Source organism: Equus asinus, chromosome 25 (genome assembly GCF_041296235.1).
Source record: "Equus asinus isolate D_3611 breed Donkey chromosome 25, EquAss-T2T_v2, whole genome shotgun sequence".
NCBI lineage: Eukaryota > Metazoa > Chordata > Mammalia > Perissodactyla > Equidae > Equus > Equus asinus.
In genome coordinates, this window is record NC_091814.1 from 17,526,296 (window position 1) to 17,545,681 (window position 19,386).

Sequence of the window (19,386 nt, forward strand, 5' to 3'; positions counted from 1 at the left end):
ATGAATGCTGTTCTTTCAGGAACTGCATGATTTTCATTCTGAAACTGTGCAGAGGCAATTGTACATATGGTTGTTTTCCTTGGAAATAAGAGACTAGCTCGGTGATGCCATATATCACACCATAAGAAGGAAGGAATCCATTTTGCTAGCTTTTAATTTGCTGCAAAAAGCATTTAACTAAAAAGTTATAGGATTCTTATAGAAATAGCACCACCTTGTGGCCCTTGAATATCTTTAATTTTCCACTTGGCTGCTACTTTTTTTAAAGACGTGGTGTTTTCTCTCCAGTTGAATTGAGAAAATTGAGTAGTATCAGTACTGGGGTGTATTATTCAGATTGCTATGCTGAGGTAACACCCTGAATTCTCATTGGCTTAACACAATAAATGATATTATTTGTGTTGTGTGTATATGTTTTGTTTTGTTTTGTTCTTACTGTTACAATATTTCCAAAATGGTTTGCAGGCAAATGTGGGAGGGGGTAGACATAGGGAGAAGGTTCATCATCTTGGGATGTCATCTCAGCATGTAGATTTTAAGATTGCCATAGCAGGGGAAAAAAGAATTTATACCCACTCTTAACTGGCTCTGACTAGAATTTTTTTTGGTTTTTTTTTTTGAGGAAGATTAGTGCTGAGCTAACATCTGCTGCCAATCCTCCTCTTTTTGCTGAGGAAGACTGGCCCTGAGCTAACATCTGTGCCCATCTTCCTCTGCTTTATATGTGGGATGCCTGCCACAGCATGGCTTGCCAAGCGGTGCCATGTCCACACCCAGGATCGGAACCGGCGAACCCTGGGCCACTGAAGCAGAACATGTGAACTTAACCACTGTGCCACCAGGCCAGCCCCTCTGACTAGAATTGATACAAGTTATTTCCATTTACAGCTCATTAGCCAGAAATAATCACATGACCCCGATCTATCTGCAAGGGAGGCTGGAAATGTACAGTATTTAGGTGTTTGATAAACATTGCTCTCTCTGCCATTCTCCAACAAAGTTGGAGCAACTTTATTATTACTTTACCCTTTTACTTCATATTAAATATACAAGTTCTGGTTCAGTGGTTTCTGGGTGCAGTTCACTGAGTTGCATGTAGTACGATTTACTTTCACTTAGTTGGCTGCTTCACACGCTCCCCCATTATGTGTCCTTAATGAAAGATTCTTTATTCCAGGGCACAAGTATGAAGTATTTGTGGTGTGTTAGGTATTTGGAGAAGGAGCTACAGAGAGGAATAAAATCTGATCCCTTCTCTTCCAAGTGTGTGTGGACTAGAATGGGAGACAAACTTATGTGCAAGATAACATGATATAATAAAAAGAATAGAGATTTTGGTGTTAGACGAACTTTGATTTGAATTCTGATTTTACCACCTACCAACTCTGTGACCTTAGGTAAAATTACTTAACTTCCCTGAACCGCGGTTTCCCCCATCATAAAACAGGCATAATATTCAACCTATATTCTAGGATTCTTGACTCAAAAATAATGGCTGTAAAACACTGTATTGCCTGGCATGTAATAGGTACTGAGTTAACAAAAGCCATGAATGCAGTTCAAGGCAGAGTAAAAATGCCATGCAATACAAAGAAAGTGCTATCAGCAGAGAGGGAAAGATAATTACTTTTGGCTGGAGGTGTCTAGCAAATCTTCACAGAGGATGTGACATTTGAGATGAACCTTAAAGGATAAGTAAGGTTTAAACAGAGAGAGAGGGAAGTTGAAGTAGAATGAGCAGAAGCATAGAAACATAAAAGTGAATAATGTTTTAGCATATGAATAGAGTATAGAGTTCATGACGGGATGAGACTGGAAAGGTAGATTGAAGTCATCACATCGGCCTTGATAATCATGCTAAGGCCTTCGAGACTTATTTTGACATTAGTCAGGAACCATTCAAGCTTTTTGATTAGCTGAAGATTAAACCTATTATTTGGGAGGACAAATCTTTAGACTATGAAAGATGAAGAGTCAAAGATTTAGAGGTAAAGATACCAGTTAGAATGTCGTTATGGAGTTTAAGATCCTCTTATAAAATGGGTATAAGAGTTATGAGGGGTGGTATAAAAATAGTATACATTGCTGCACTCGTGAAGCTGCATGGTGAGACTGAATATAACCTACAGGCAGCTTTCACATTACCTATTGATTTACCAAGCAACTTCCTTAATTCAGCAAGCTCTCACATCCTCATTCTGCTTCTGCTGGCTTCTAATCTTTCCCTTGTAATGGGCATCTTTTCACTTCTACATGAGGTCTGTTATCACTAAGCTCAGCTTGGGGGTTCTCCACTTAGCACTTTTTCAGATTTGTTTCTTGAAATCTCATCCTCTCCCTCGACTCCTCCCCACTTCAGAGGCTTCCGTGTGCAGTTCACTGACTTGCCCGTAGAGCAGTTTATTTTCACTTAGTTGGATGCTTTACACACTCCCTCGTTACATGTCCTTAATGAAAGATTCTTTATCCCAGGGCACAGCTAGCATTATTGTGGGGAGTGTAATTATACCTATCAAATAGCAACATTGCACCGATCCCCTAGTAACTGAGGTGACTGTGATTGCTAAACAGCTGAGGATCATACCGTACTGGCCACCATTCATTACTGTGGGCAAGAGCATTAAACGGAGTCTCCTGCTTTAGGTTGTTAATAGCTATGCTCTGCTCCAGAACAATCTCTAACAGAATCGTTTGTTTCCATATGGAACAGAGCCATGACACAGCAACACAACACATTCAGAATATGAATAATGTGATTGGACTTAGAGAATTATAAATAATAACAAGGATTTGTTTTACACAAAACTAAAATGTATGGTAGTGACATTTTTCCCTGTTGCAGACATGGCTTAAAACCTCATTGTTGGGGCCGGCCCCGTGGCCAAGTGGTTGGGTTCGCGTGCTCTGCTTCAGCAGCCCAGGGTTTCGCCAGTTCAAATCCTGGGTGTGGACATGGCACTGCTCATTGGTCCATGTCGAGGTGGTGTCCCACATACCACAACTAGAAGGACCCACAACTAAAATATACAACTATGTACTGGGGTGATTTGGGGGAAAAAAGCAGGAAAAAAGTAGATTGGCAGTTGTTAGCTCAGACGCCAATCTTTAAAAAAAGAAAAACCTTATTGTTGTAGCAAGCATAAAAAACCTGATAATTCCAGAACACTAAAGTGGTTTCTTTTTTTAGTTGGACGCTGGACATTTTTTGCACACGGGGAGCCAGGCACCCCAAAACGTTGCTGCTCATCTGGATAATCAGGTTCCAGTTGAGAGTCCCAGAGCTGTTTCCCGCACCAGTGAGAGTGACCCGGTGAGTTGCTGATGTATATTTGGATTTTTTTCAGGGCATATAATTTGTGTTGCTGTCATTTTACGTATCAGGAAAACTGAAACCCAAAGAAGCTAAGCAGGTTTACATATAGTCAGACAAGACACACGAGACAGCATTCTGGAACCCACATCTTCCCCTTCCCTGCCTGATACTGTGGTAACATCAAACACTCAGGCAAGTCAGTCCCTATCTGCTCTGATTTAATCCCTACTATTAAACTGACCTCCTGCCAAAGGATTTGTTGGGCATAGATTAGGTACATAGTACCTTAAGTAATTAAGGTATTAAGTCAATTCCTTAGAAGTTAAATGTAGCAGTTATTATTGATCTTTTCTGTATGATTGGTCAGCAAACTTTTCCTTAAAGGACCAGACAGTAAATATTTTAGGCTTAGGAGCCAAAGTGGTCTCTGTCACAACTACTTAGCTCTGCCATAAACAAATGGCTATGACTGTGTTGCGTAAAACTTTATTTACAGAAACGGGTAGCCAGCCATAGTTTACCAACCCTGGTAGGGAGAAGCCTAAAGAAAGCAACTTACTTGCCCGACATCACATAGCAGAGCAGGTACAGAACCCAGTTTTCCTGATAACCAATCTGGTACTATTTTCTACCTTTCTAAGTGGATTTCCTAGTGTCTTGAGAGGGCACTAACTTGATTTATTGAGAAGAGCAGCATTTAAAGTGAAGTTTGTCAGCAGAAGCCAGGATTCCAGCAGTATCCAGTGTTGCATTTTCTACTTCAGGTCCCATTAGGCTAGATGTTGATTTCTTTTCTCCTTCCGCATTATTACTGCTGCCTCTCATAAATGAAATTAGTTGTGTGGTCTGTGCTTAAATGTGAAGGGAACCAATAGCTTTTTTCTCTCTTTTTGTCCCTACCCCTACCCTCTGAGTCTCCCCATCTTAACATATGCTGTGCATGTGGGAGGGAAAAAAATAACTCATTACCCAAAACACCATCTCAGCAGGGTGTGTTTTATTTACATCTCTAGCATTCACCTACTTTCACAAGCACAAAATGAAATAGACTAAGTGAATGAAGTCATTGAAGTGTCTTTCAGCTTTCCCTGTAATTGTAGTCCCTTTATCTGCCAGTTCCTCTGGGGTTTCTATGGGAACAGGGGCATGCAGATGATCTTGTCACATGACTGGAGCATCTCTATACACAGCACAGAAGAATCCAGATGGCAAGAATTGTCTTTGCTCCCTTCATATCTAGGGTTTATGTTGCTGAGCAACTGGCTTCATCATTCAGGCCAACACCAGCTTTATATACACATTGTGAATTTGGGGACAACAACCAGTATTTTTTTGTCTGCGATAAGAAATGAAAGATATCTTTTCTAGCTCTGAGAGATGAATGTTTCCTCAATATGGCCTAGCAGGCCCCTTCCACTTGTTCAAAGTCTTTGCCACTTTGTCTGTGACCCCATTATACCTGTTTGCATTTTTGTTTCATAGGCCAAGCATGGGGAGCAGCATGAGGGTCAGCACTACAACATACCTCTCCAGGATCTGAAGGCTGTATTCCCCCATGGCCTGCCACCTCGCTTTGTAATGCAGGTGCTCAAAACAGGGGAAGGAATGGGAGGGAGCCCAGAACACAAGCTGTTAATAGCAGAGGGGTGGGATTAAATGAGAAGAAAACTATAAAAGATGAAATTTGAATCTAAAAAAAAAGGTAAATTCAGCTATTGATTATCTTTTATAAATAGTGCTGTTACTATAATTACTTGAAGCCAGTGTTTATCTGCGGTTAACCTCTTTAAATCCTTTTTGGAGCCAGGCAAACTATTCTTAAAGAAACAAACAATATATTGCTATTTTCCTTGTGTTAATCAACAGATTTCTAGAAACTTTGGCATTCAAATAATTTTTAAAAATAAATTTAATATTTGCCTTAGCAAAATATCATAAAAATACTTAACGTGCTGTAGAAAAACAAAATCATAATATATTCCTGAGCCAAATAGAAGTGATATTTGGATTAGATGCATCTTTGTTGTTCTTCAGTCTCACAGATTTTCAGAAAATGTAGTTTTGTGGTCATAACTTCAACCCAAAGAGTGTAATCTTGGGTGCTTTATAGCCATTGAAAGAATTCATGATTAAATGTAACCATACTTTATTGGTATAATTGGTTCTTTTGACTAACTCCTGCTGAATTATTGTCAGCCTCAGAAATTATTCTTTCTTAACGAAATATCAAACTTGACCATGCAGCTGATTTTTAGCCCAAGAGCCAGAGGATGTCATTTCTTCACCATGCTTTATTTTAAGAAGTTAAATGAGACACCAATAAGGAGCTAATTCTAGACATAGACAGCTTTGTCATCAAGAATTTTGGTAGGGGCCAGCCCCGTGGCCGAGTGGTTAGGTTCGCGCACTCTGCTAGGGCAGCCCAGGGTTTCCCAGTTTGGATCCTGGGCGTGGACCTAACACCGCTCATCAAGCCACGCTGAGGCAGCATCCCACATGCCACAACTAGAAAGACCCACAACTAAAAATATACAGCTATGTACTGGGGGGTGTTGGGGAGAAGAAGGAAAAATCAAAAATTTAAAATAAAAAAAAGAATCTTGTTAAGTTTGGAAATAGGACACAACCAGAAGAAATAATCTGTAATGGCACTTTAAACTGTTCCAAGACATTCATAGTACAATCTCTAGCTTCAGGGTTGTGGGGGCCTAACTTTAATTAACCATTCAGGTTGCTTTCAGAATGGCTTAACCACCAGTGTTTTGGAGAGAATTACTCATACATTCTTTCCATAATTTCCGTTTACGTAAAGGCCAACTCCCTTACCATTGTTTGTGTATTTTAGTACTGTCATATTACCTAATATGGCATTTCTGTTTTAATATCTGTAGCGTGTTTTTGAAGGTTTCACTTTCCATTGAGTTTGCACTAACTTGTCAAGTCCTTCTCCAATCCAGTTGTTTGCTTACGATTTCTTTAAAAAATACATTATTTTAATCCTTATCTGATATGCTTGCAAATAGTATTTGTTAGATATTTATTCTTACCATAGACATGATTAAATATTTTATTTGCAAATCACTTTTACACATATCAGTGCTTCCCAAATTTTTCCACCAAAGTATTCCCAGAGGCAAAAAGGGAATAAACTTTATGTGTCAATTCTCTGGTGTGTCTGTGTGCTGGTAGTGTCTAGCCTCACAGCTCTGGGGCAGTTGGTCACACCTGCCCTGAGCTGCCATGTGTGTAGTTCTAGAGAAGAGTCTAAATGGTTATAGTAGTAAGAATTAGCTAAAAATAAATTTCAAGGAATTAATATTTATTCAGTGTTTACCATGTGTCAGATACTTTGTTAAGCATTTTACGTGCTTTTAATATTGACATCAGCCCTAAGTGGTATACATAGTTATGTTATGAGATGTCTGGATTATTTGTGGATTTCAACCAGCTGATGTAATATCTGTGCTGCTTTTACAGAAACAATCAAAAGCTCACTGTTACGTTACTTGGTGTGGGATAATGTGCTTCAGTTTTTAGATCAATTATATGGACAGATTTTCAAATTCAATACCAACCCAACCTCTCCTATCTGAATAAATGAAAAATATGCAATTTGGTGCTCTGGTTGCTATATTAGCCTCAGTCTATATACTAAGAACTGTCTAGAAGTCCCACACCCCACCCTCTCCTTCCTCCTTCCCTATTTTGTTAGGTGAAGACATTCAATGAAGCTTGCCTGATGGTAAGGAAACCAGCGCTAGAGCTTCTGCATTACCTGAAAAATACCAATTTTGCTCATCCAGCTGTACGATATGTTCTCTGTATCCTTTCCTGCCTGCCTGGGCTGTCTTGAGCCAACGCTTTCCTCAAATGAGGCAAAAGAAGAAATGCAAGAGCACTACTTGTTGACAGAAGTGTCCCTGCTGGTGATGTTTTCTTTAACAAGTGCTTTAGATGGGGAGAAGGGAACAGGAAAAACCCTCAGTCTTTGCCATATTATTCATTTCTGTGCAAAACAGGACTGGCTGATACTGCATATTCCAGATGGTAAGACTTCCTATCTTCACTCTGTCAGGGTTAGTTATCCTGTTACTGTGGTAGGTTGTGGCTTTAATTTTCTGACAGGGCTCTGCTGGCTAAGGGAAAGGCCTTTGCTCCAGGTGCAGAGTGGTCTGAGCTAATTCATCATGATTTTTTCATACTACTGACAAGCAGGTTGCAAGGTGAAGTAAACGCAACAAGAGGAAATTCAGCTAAAAGCTTCCTGGAGGGTTTTGATGATAATAATGAAAGATTTTGGCCCAACAGCCCCTACTTTGATATGTAATGCCCAAGAGCATAAACTCCCACCTTAGAGGTCATCACAGGCTTTAGTATCATCAGTCAACAATTTTGAGTACCCACAGAGCCTTTGACATGGTACTGTTTTTCAGCATTCTAGAGTTGTCAGCATGGATCTTAAAAATTTAAACTCCCATACTTTGCATATATCCCTCCTTGTTTTGTTCAATGTTGTGTGCATCTACATTTTCTAACTATCTTTGTAAACTGCCAGGAAGCTGAAGTGACCTTTAATCCACCTGGTATGCCTTGTGTATTCATTGTAATGATAATGTTTAATCTAAGATGGACCAGACAAAAAAGTAAACCTCTGAAACAAGAGGGCTTTAAGAAAAATATATGAGAATCTAAAGTCATTTCCTATAACCTAAAAAGGCTTAGAGTATTTTGAGTTAAATACAGTCAGTTCCTGCCTGGTTTGTTTTCTTGTGCCCTTTTAGCACATCTTTGGGTGAAAAACTGCCGGAATCTTCTACAGTCCACCTACAACAAACAGCGTTTGGATCAACCTTTAGAGGCTTCGATCTGGCTGAAGAATTTCAAAACTGCAAATGAGCGTTTCTTGAGTCAGGTGACTAAACTCCCAGAAGTTTAGTGACGGACATTCTTTAAATAGATTTTAATCTTTGTGCCCTGAGTACCCGTAAACTGTGGAGAACTAGTATTGTAGTTGGGAATAACTGTACCATTTGGGGTTTTTTTCCCCCGCACATTTTACTCACAGAGAGCTCACAACCTGAAACTCATTTATCCATGTGAAATAATGAGGCAGCAATAATTCTCATCTTGTGGGTACAAAAGTGGAGAACAGATTGATTCATTGACTTTTCCAAGGTCACAGCCTCCAATCCTCTAAAACAAATTTTCAACTGTATAATTTTCTCCACATAAGATCTTTTTCGGAACCAGAATTGTATTGGTAAAATTGTTTAACAGTGCCTGGATACGCTCTCTAAGCCAGGGGTTTTCAACTCTGGATATAAATCAGAATCACCTAGGAGCTTGTTAAAAATGCGGATGCCAAGGCCTCATCCTGGACCTTTTTAGTCAGACTCTCTTTTTAAGCTCTGGGCATAAAGGGGCTAGAAAGCTTTCACTTCCATACTGAGGTCTCTTACAGAGCTTGAAAAATAGATTAAAAAATGGCTCCTAACAACCTTAGCCTCCTACCTTCTCAGCTAGGGATGGGTTCATCCTTAGGCTGAGTAGCCTTTTTTGATTTTTATTTTGTTTGTTTTTAGATAAAAGTTCAAGAGAAGTATGTCTGGAATAAGCGAGAAAGCACTGAGAAAGGCAGTCCTCTGGGAGAAGTAGTTGAACAGGTATAAAAAAGACACTGAATGTGTACTGCGTCATAACCAGAGAAGGCCTCTGCTAGGACTATAAGCCACCGTCTCTCTTTCCCTACAGGGCATAACGCGAGTGAGGAACGCCACAGATGCAGTTGGGATTGTGCTCAAAGAGCTAAAGAGGCAAAGTTCTTCGGGTATTTTTCACCTCCTGGTGGCAGTGGATGGAGTCAATGCTCTCTGGGGAAGGACCACCCTGAAAAGAGAAGATAAAAGCCCAGTAGGAAAACTTGAGTTTCTCTATTCTGGTTTCTCTGATTTCTGATACCATCATGTATGTAGGCTAGGATGTAGCCTTGTAGACCATTCAATCAATATATTTTCTTCCCTGAGGAGTATTTGAATTAAGATGTATAGTGAAAATAGCATCAGAAGGAGAAGGTGATGCCGAGTTCCACCATCCATTGAAAACTAAGGGAGAGTATTTTGAAAAGAGCATGAAGCTACGTATTCTTTCTTTGTCAATTTTTTCTTCCTGTTTTCTTTTCAAAATGAGGCTATGTGATCTGAGTGGAAAAGATCAGAAGCTTCAAGGAAGGGGGTGGTTTGGGGCAGTGGGTGTTTTCTCCCGGGGTGACTGTTTTTAATCTGCAGAAGCATGGCAGTTTCAGGGCCGGTGGCTAGGTAGCTTGTCTCAGAGGTTGTACCTTCAGGCACTAAGTAGTAGTTGAGGATTTTTCAGTTGTTGTCAATTCATTTGTCTCAGGGGAGCATCCAGGCAAAGCAAGTAATGATCTCTTCTCCCCCTGTCCCTGTCTCTCCCGGCCCTCTCTCCTCTGTTGTACACACTGACGGACGTGCAGATTGCCCCAGAGGAACTAGCGCTCATCTACAACCTGAGGAAAATGGTGAAGAATGATTGGGTGAGTGCGTATGCCTAACACATTTCAGAAGGAAATGGATTTTCATTTTAAAGACATTCAGCACCTTGCTAATGCTTTCCAGCCCCTAATTTTAGGGACAGAAAGTTCTTATATCTTATTTAATTCCCATAACTGTACCAAGATGGAAATCTATGTATTTGGTTTCTCATCTTTCCATTTGACTGCAGTAAGCATATTCAAAACCATTTTATTTAAATTTTGGCATAATTTTATTTTACCTGCAATTGTTCAAAGTGTTTTTATATCTTCTTATCAACTTTGGAAAAGATTTTCATAAATTTTAGATCATGTAGCAATTTATTGTCAGAGCCAAATCTAGAAGTAATAACCAACGCAGTTGACATTTAACTGTGCTAGGCCACACCGCCATACCAGTGCATGGCAAAAAAAATCTACAGATGATCAAAATACATTCTTCTATCTTTTTCAGCTTTTTCTAATTTGGCTTTTCCTCATTTCAGCACGGAGGCGCCATTGTGTTGACTTTGAGCCAGACTGGATCTGTCTTTAAGCCTCGGAAAGCCTTTCTGCCCCAGGAGTTGCTGGGAAAGGTCAGATCATTGGAAAATTGGTTTCCCCTTAGTCATTTTGTCTAAAGAGAGACTTTTTCTTTTTTTTTGACATAATTTCAGATTTTGAGAAAAATAGTATTTCTGTATGACTTCACCCAGATTCCTAAAATGTTAAGACTTTACCATATTTGCTTTCTTTCTTTCCCCCGACCCCAAGAAGGTTAGCCATGAGCTTACATCTGCCAATCCTCCTCTTTTTCCTGAGGAAGACTGGCCCTGAGCTAACATCCGTGCACATCTTCCTCCTCTTTATACGTGGGACACCTGTCACAGCATGGCTTGTCAAGTGGTGCCATGCCTGCACCCGGGATCCAAACCAGGGAACCCTGGGCCGCCGAAGCGGAACGTGCGCACTTAACCGCTGCGCCACCAGGCCGGCCCACCATATTTGCTTTATTTTTCTCTCGCTCTCCATCTTTTTTCCTGAATTATGTGACAGTAACCTGAGACATGATGCCTGTTTTTCTCTTAAAAATGTCTATTTCCTAAAATCAAAGATATTCTAACATATCACCACAACACAATTATCAGGATATTGACATCAATATAATACTGTTACCTAATCTATGAACCTTATTCTTATTTTTCCAGGTATCCCAATATCCTTTACAGAAAAAGAAAGTCCTGGATAATGCATTGCATTCATTTGTCATGTCTCCTCAGTCTCCTTTAATCTGGACCCTTCCTCAGTCCTTGTCTTTTATAACTTTTGTATTTCTATTTTTGAAGAGTACAGGCCAGTTATCTTATGGATTATTGTATGGAGTTGTCTCATTTTTTTCCTAATTATATATGATGTTAGAAGTGATGTTGTATCTTCTCAGTGCATAATATCAGGAGGCACAGAAAACCTATTTCTCCTATTACTGACAGTGTTAACTTGGAACACTTAGTTCAGGTGGGGTCCACCTGTTATCTTCTCAGTAAAGTTACTATTTTCCTTTTGTAAGGAGTAAGTATCTTATGGAGATATACTTTGAGACTAGGTAAATATCCTGTTACTCCTCAAACTTACCATTATTAGTTTTAGTATCCATTGGTTATTCAGTTATTCTAAATCAGTTATTATGATAATTGTAAAATGGGTATTTCCTCGCTCCATCATTTCTTCTAAATATATCAGTTGGCTTTCTATTATATGCAAGAACTTTCCTTTATCCCTTATGTATTGATTTGTTTTGGCGTAGACATGTGGATTCTTATTTAATGGGTTCCAAACCTTTACTATCATTATTTATTTTGGTATTTAAATTATCCCAGATTTGGCTAGTAGGAGCCCCTTCAAGCTGGCTTCTGTGTCCTTTTAACATGTCCCCATCATTCTTTAAGCACTTCTTAATTTTGGCACAACAGCATGTTCCAGACTCATCTTGTACTTTGCACGCCCCAGTCCTAGAATCAGCCATTTCTCCAAGGAGCGTTGGTTCATTTAGAGGATAGTGGTATTTAGAAACCAAGAGCTGAGTGTAGGTGGACTCATTGCTGCTAGGGTGCCACTTCTTCTAGGCCCTCGAGCAGAGTCAGTAAATAGATGCATGTGACACTCATACATGCGTGCCTGCGTGTATGCGCGTGTGTGTGTGCTGTATGCATATGTTTATATATGTACGTCCATACACATCTATGTCTGTTTCTCTACTTATATTAAAAACTATGAGTTCATACTGATACTTCAAGGCTAGCATCACAGTATTCACTATATCCTTCCCCCTTTCCATATTTGTCACCCTCATCTCCAACAATAAGAAATCTGCCTGTTATCCACGCTATATTTACTTATTAGCTCAATCTTAGATTACAGCAGAAGTAGTTTCAGAATTGCTAACCCTTCACTCTATAAAAAAGAACCGTGAACGACAGCGTAGTATCTGTTTAGTTTTTGTCTTTAGCCTAAGGCTTTCTAGTCCAGATACTCCATTCACAAGTTAACTTGGGTTAGTTTCCCCCTCCCTTCACTGTTGTGTTTGGAATTTGAAATACAGTTTGATTGATTCAATTGTTTCAGTTTGTGTTCCATTTAGGGCCTTTTCCCCCATCCTTGTTAATTTTATTTATTTTCTGTTTTTGAGTATATGAACTGTTGGAACTGTTGTTGACTGTGGAAGTCAGAACCGTAAGAAAAATCAGAATATATATATGCATGTGTTTATGTATATACACATTCAGATAAGTGGCATCCTCCCCTCAAGCATTATTTCTTTTTTAAATATAATGTTTGTGGCCATAGAGAGCAACAGTAGCCAGCTGCTCTGTGCAGAGCCCTGTACTTACAAGGCAGGGTAGCTGGAGAGTGAGAAGTAGAGTAGAATAGAAAAAAAGTGAAGACCTTGCCATCAAAATGTTGAGATAGGGCAGCCTGGTTGCGCAGAGGTTAAGTGCGCACGTTCTGCTTTGGCAGCCCGGGGTTCACCAGTTCGGATCCCAGGTGCAGACATGGCACCACTTGACAAGCCATGCTGTGGTAGGCGTCCCACATATAAAGTAGAGGAATATGGGCACAGATGTTAGCTCAGGGCCAGTCTTCCTCAGCAAAAAGAAGAGGATTGGCGGCAGATGTTAGCTCAGGGCTAATCTTCCTCAAAAAAAAAAAAAAAAGTTGAAATAACATTGGTCTCTCTGCTGATTTGTCGCTTAACAAATACTCTATCGTTTTTCTTCTCCAGGAAGGATTTGATACCCTGGATCCCTTTATTCCCATCCTGGTTTCCAACTATAACCCAAAGGAATTTGAAAGTTGTATTCAGTATTATTTGGAGAACAGTTGGCTTCAACATGAGAAAGGTCAGTTGTTTAATTTTTTCCTATCAGGGCTTTGTGCTCACAGAAGAGTCCCACTGAGTCAGAGCCTTCATTTCTTCTTCCCTCAGCAGAAGCCAGTAATTTGTATTTCATCTTTTTTCTTTTTATCTTGACTTCTTTCTGGCTGATTAGATGGTACAGAAAGGTATAGGGATGGGGGGTGGTTAAGGTTTAATTTACAAAAAACGTTGTAACTCTCCCTGAATTCTCATATTACTCTGGAATAAGATACTCATGCTAAAAGAGGAGGCCAGGCTAAGCCCAGCCACTGGCAGTTTCCAGATGTTTGGGTTGCTGTCATAGTCCAGCATCGTTGCACTTATTCATCATTCAACAAACTTTGGTTGAGAGACTAATGTGCTAGGACACAGAATAATTGATACTGTGTGAGAGGCTACCCCAGCACCAAACCAAATCCTTGCTATACCTGTCCTAGTATCTGTTTATGAAGGCATTCCAGCTGTTCATTTTACCCTTACTTTGACCGGGGGTGGGGAGGCTAGGGGGCATGCAGAGGAACAGTAAGACTGCACTATCACTAGGTAATAGAGAATTAACTGCCATTGGAGTAAGTTAATATTGGCCTGGAGGGCAGAGTGTAAAGCAGCTGCAGCATGGTGGGCTGGGAGGCACAGGGGGGAGATTCCTAAGGGGGCTGGAAGATTTGACAAAGTCCTAAATTCAAGAAGATATTCTTGGAACAGAGGGAGAGAAAGATGCTGGATTGGAGGAATAGAGACAGTAAAGGAAATTATCCATAGAAAAATTAATAATAGTTTATTGGGATAAAGGATGTAAAAGTGAGGTCTCTTGGGAGTGCTAATTACATCAGAATGTAATGTGGATAATGTAGCCTCTGTCTACAGAACGTTCTGGGTAACACCATGCTGCAGGGAAAAACTGCCAATTGTCTTTGACTCCTTTTTAGCTCATACGGAAGATGGGAAAAAGGAGCTACTATTCCTAAGTAATACGAATCCCGGGCAGCTGGAGCGGCTCTGTGCCTACCTCTAAGCCATGGTCACGTGTGCAAGACGACGGACATATCCTTTAAGAGACCCAGGCCCAAAAAGATGGGACAGTGCCACAGTACACAGGAAGAGCAGCCGTGCCCCTCGTCACGGGCCCGGACAGCACTGCAGCCAGCTCCCAGCCTTCATTGAAATGCTTCCTTATGAAGTGACTGTAATGGCACGAAGACATCCTCTTGTTCCTGAAACTATTATCAGTTTATTAGATGTGGTTTTCACATTTTTAAATAATCATGGATCTTTTCCTTAAAAATTAAATTATCTTTCTTAAAGTTTTGTGTTAGATATATAAGATGGAAAGAGCCTTCACACTGGCCACGTTGAATTTCTCTGGCATTCTGCTCCTTGGGGGTCTGAAGAGACTAAATTCTACCGAAATTTCCAGTAGTTGTGTTTTCCAGACTTTATTCAATTCAGGAGATTGAGATTCACAGCTTAACTTCTCCCCTGAGACACGGACCATTCACTTCCTATTTATAATTTTATTGATAGCAGCTGAGAACCTCACTGACACACCGGCCGAGCCTGGCAGCTTTGTATGGTACAGCCCCTTCTACAGGTTCCTGAAGAATTAAGTACTAAACCCCTACAGCGTACAGTGTATGTCATGAATGAACTTATCTTTGATGCATGTAGAGTAGTACTATCTGTGTACCATCTTTGGGAGATTTGAGAAAATAGTGGCTCAACCCAATTCCAGTAGAGTTAAACTCTCTCACTGTACCCACGTTGTTGGTGTCGAGTCAGAAGTTGGATTCCCAGATCTGCCACTTTATTAGCTTTCTGTCTTAGGGTCTCTCAGCCTATTTCCTTCTTTAATTTCACTTTATCTCTATTTTACCTTATCTAATGGTGATGATAATGTCCAACTTTCAGGGGTTTTGTGAGAATTAAATCACATAATATACGTAAAGTACCTCACACATAGTAGGTACCCATTAAACAGTAGGTAGTTACCATTTGTAACTTGGATTTTATAATGCTTTATTTGGAAAATTACTGTGAAGGAGACAGTCTGTGAATGTATATCTGCTTCCTCTCTAGAGAGCCAGCTTCCTCTACCCCTAAATCGCCTCCTCGAGGATTCCTTATCAGAAATAGAACTTCTGCCCCTGACCCAATCCCCAGTCAGTTTAGCTGGACTGTGTTCTAGCATCAGACTCAGACAACAGCCTTACAGAGATGGCTTAACCAGCTCCCAAAGTGGAACGCTTGAACCCATTTAACAATCGCTCTTAATATGGTTCTGCTTCTCTGATTGAACTCTGATTGATACACCTCGCCATATGGTTAGTCAAGCCTTTAGATTTATCTTTTCAATAGCTCAGACTTTCCTCCTCTTCATCCTCACTTCCAGTGCCATCGTAACCGCGCCTCTTCTTGTTTGAGTTACTGTAATCATTTGCTAGTTTGTTTCTCTGCCCCCACCCCTTCTTGGCTCCTCCCTCCAGTCCATCTTTCACAGGACTGCCTAGTGAGCTTTCTAAACACAACCTATCACACAGTTCCCTTAGTTGATGTCATTCAGTGGCTTCACTATGCCTTTTTTCCAATTATTTGTGCCATGTATATGTTTAAAAGTTCAAATTATACATAAACATATGTCATGGAAAATCAGGTCCTTTCCTTACTCTCAGCTCCCTTTTCTAGAGGCAACTTCTGTTCCAAATTCCAGAGACAAAATTCTATACAAAAAATAAGCATGTTTTTAAAATAAAAGTGTACTATTCTATACTTGGTGTTTCCACATATCTTGGAAATTGTATCTATCAGGATTCTTTCTTGTCAATTGAGTGCCTGCTCTAACTAATTTAAAAAGAAAAGGAATTAAGTAGCACACAGAACCTTTAAGAGGGACAGTCTCAGAAGCTCAGCAGCCACAGACAAATCCTGACCACAACAGGGGGGAGAGGTGCTATGATAATGTCACCAGTGCCACTTATAAACATCAACACTGCAACCTATGCTAATGACAGCAGCAGCTAGATCCCAGAAACTCCAGTGCTGCTGCCTCCCAAAAACAGCAAGATGCTGCTTACCAGAAGGTGTTCACTGGCCAGGACCTGCATCTAATTGGCAAACCTGATCCTTGGCTGCAAATGAGGTTGGGAAATTGGCTTCCAGCTTTGGAAGGCTAAACTCATATAATCAGTGTGCCTCATTCTCTTAACTGAATATGGAATAGTAAGTTGTATGACTACACCATCAATATATACAAAGTCCTTACTAAAGAATTACCTAATTACTTTTGTAATTTGCTAAATATGGATTCTTAATTTTTTTCCAAACACTCTATCATAATCTACCCTATCCAGTCCTCTGTTTTTCTTTTCTTTTAAAGATTGGCACCTGAGCTAGCTGTTGCCAATCTTTTTTTTTTTTCCCCTGGTTTATCTCCCCAAATCCCCCCGGTACATAGTTGTATATTTTTACTTGTGGGTCCTTCCAGTTGTGGCATGAGGGACGCCACCTCAGCATGGCTGGATGAGCGGTGCCATGTCTGCGCCCAGGATGCAAACCGGTGAAACCCTGGGCCGCCAAAGCAGAGTGCGAGAACTTAACCACTCAGCCACGGGGCCAGCCCCAGATTTCTTAATATATGACACCAAAGATGTGATCTATACAAGAAAAACCTGATAAATTGGACTTCATCCAAACTTAAAATTTACTCTACAAAAGAGACCATTAAGAAAATGAAAAAGACAAGCCATAGACTGGGAAAAAATATCCGTAAATCATATGTCTGATAAAGGACTTGTATCCAGAATATATAAAGAACTCCTATTACTCGTTAATAAGAAGATAAACAATTTAAAAATAGGTAAACAATTTGAATAGACATTTCTCTAAAGAAGACATATAAATGGCTGATAAGATGATGAGAAGATGCTCAACATCACTAGTGATTAGGAAAATGCAAATCAAAACTACAATAAGATACCACTTCACATGTACTAGAATGGCTAAAAGTCAAAAAGAAGACAACCAGTGTGGGGAGGATGTGGAGAAACAGGAATCTTCACACATGGCTAATGGAAATGGAAAATGGACATAGAAATTTTCCAAAATGTTTCCACTTTGGAAAAACAGTTTGGCAGTTCCTCAGAATGTTAAACCAAGTTATCACATGACCCAGCAATTGCACCACAAGGTGTCGACCCTGGTGAAATGAGACCATGTCCACATGGGCTTGTGTGCAAGCAGCATGAGACTGTTCATAGCAACATCATTCATAACTAAAAAGTGGAAATAATCCAAATATCCATCAACTTGTAAATGGATAACCAAAAGGGAACAAAATACTAATACATGCCACAACGTGGGGAAGCTCAGAACCCTTATGCTAAGACTCCAGACACAAAAGAACACATACTGCATGACCATGTCCAGAAATGGCAAGTCTATACAGGCAAGAGTAGGTTAGTGACTGCCTAGTGTTAGGGGGCAGCAATAGGGTTGAACTGTAATCACACAGGAAGAATCTTTTGGAGATGATGGAAACGTTTTAAAACTGAACTGTGGGGGGCTGGCTCCATGGCCAAGTGGTTAAGTTCGCACACTCTGCTTCAGCGGCTCAGGGTTTCACTGGTTCGGATCCTGGGCGCGGACATGGCACCGCTCATCAAACCATGCGGGGGCAGCGTCCCACATGCCACAACTAGAAAGACCCACAACTAAAAATATGCAACTATGTACAGGGGGGCTTTGGGGAGAAAAGGGAAAAATAAAATCTTTAAAAAAAATAAAATAAAATCTTTAAAACTGAATTGTGGTAATGATTGCACAACTGTGTATATTGACAAAATCACTGTACACTTAAAATGGTTGTAAATGGATATGAATGATACCTCAATAAGGGTGTTTAAAATAAAACCTACAGAGCCAGCCCTGATGGCCTAGTACTTAAAAGTTAGCACTCTCACCACTTCAGCATCCCAGATTCGGTTCCCAGTCGCCGAACCACACCACCTGTCTGTCAGTTGCCATGCTGTGGTGGTGTCTCACATAGAAGAACTAGAAGGACTTACAACTAGAATATACAACTATGGACTGGGGCTTTGGGGAGAAAACAAAAGAGGAAGATTGGCAACAGATGTCAGCTCAGGGGAAATCTCAGAAGAAGAAAAAAAAACTGCAGTCAGACGTCTTCTTTCCCTCTACTCCTCGAAGGGTTCATACCCTCATCGTGGTCTGATGGCTCTCCCAGCCTCCTCTGGTTTCGCCCCAATATTCCCTCACAGCTATTTGTCTGATAAAGCACTTGCATGTATGATCCCATCTTGCTGTTTGCTTCTGGTGTATGCTGCCTTCAAGAGAAATCTAAAGTTGCAAGGATAAAGTCAAGAAAGATATACTATGCAAACACTAACCAAAAGAAAGCTGGTTCATCTATGTGACTATCAAAGTACAGTAAACATTAAGGTAGAACAGCATTACTAGAGAAGAAGGAATATTTTATTTATTGGTGAAGTTCAATTCATCAGAAAGATAAAACAATTGTAAAGTAGCATGCCCTTATAACAGCCTCAGAAAATAAAAACTAACAAAATACAAGGAGAAATAGACAATCATACTGGAAGAATTAATATACTTCATTAATTGATAGAAGAGACAAAAGAATCAATAAGAATATAGAAGGGATTTTTATAATTTTTTTTTTCTTTGAGGAAGATTAGCCCAGAGCTAACATCTGCTGCCAATCCTCCTCTTTTTGCTGAGGAAGACTGGCCCTGAGCTAACATCCATGCCCATCTTCCTCTGCTTTATCTGTGGGATGCCTGCCACAGCATGGCTTGACAAGCAGTGCCATGTCTGCACCCGGGATCTGAACTGGCGAACCCCAGGCCGCCGAAGCAGAACATGCGAACTTAACCACTGGGCTGACCCTAGAATGTAGAAGATTTGACTATCATGATTAATAAACTTGTCCTAATGAAAGTACTATTTTTAATTAAACCAAAAACCTTCTGAATATACATTCTTTTTAAGCACACATACAACATGTTCAAAAATTAACTATTGCTGAACCATAAAAGAAATCAACAAGTTTCAAAGAATTTAAATATGTTCTCTGATCTCAATGCAATTTAAGCTACA

General features: G+C 40.1%; 1 protein-coding gene across 12 annotated transcripts in view; it reads left to right on the forward strand.

Annotated features, from left to right (window-relative positions):
- The window catches only part of DAP3 (death associated protein 3), a 37,161-nt gene extending 21,138 nt beyond the window's left edge, over positions 1-16,023 (forward strand). For 7 of the 12 annotated variants that reach the window (XM_070497890.1, XM_070497893.1, XM_014837026.3 and 4 more), the window contains 11 exons: positions 3,188-3,310; positions 4,796-4,897; positions 7,026-7,134; positions 7,268-7,360; positions 8,095-8,225; positions 8,896-8,976; positions 9,065-9,223; positions 9,807-9,866; positions 10,349-10,438; positions 13,123-13,240; positions 14,187-16,023. In XM_070497890.1, coding sequence (XP_070353991.1) covers positions 3,188-3,310; positions 4,796-4,897; positions 7,026-7,134; positions 7,268-7,360; positions 8,095-8,225; positions 8,896-8,976; positions 9,065-9,223; positions 9,807-9,866; positions 10,349-10,438; positions 13,123-13,240; positions 14,187-14,272 — 1,152 coding nt within the window. In that variant the 3' untranslated portion in view covers positions 14,273-16,023. Of the gene's footprint in view, positions 1-3,187; positions 3,311-4,795; positions 4,898-7,025; positions 7,135-7,267; positions 7,361-8,094; positions 8,226-8,895; positions 8,977-9,064; positions 9,224-9,797; positions 9,867-10,348; positions 10,439-13,122; positions 13,241-14,186 lie in introns of all 12 variants that reach the window. The other 5 variants (XM_070497888.1, XM_044758593.2, XM_044758591.2 and 2 more) reach the window with 1 other exon arrangement.
- The last annotated feature ends 3,363 nt before the right edge of the window (positions 16,024-19,386 follow it).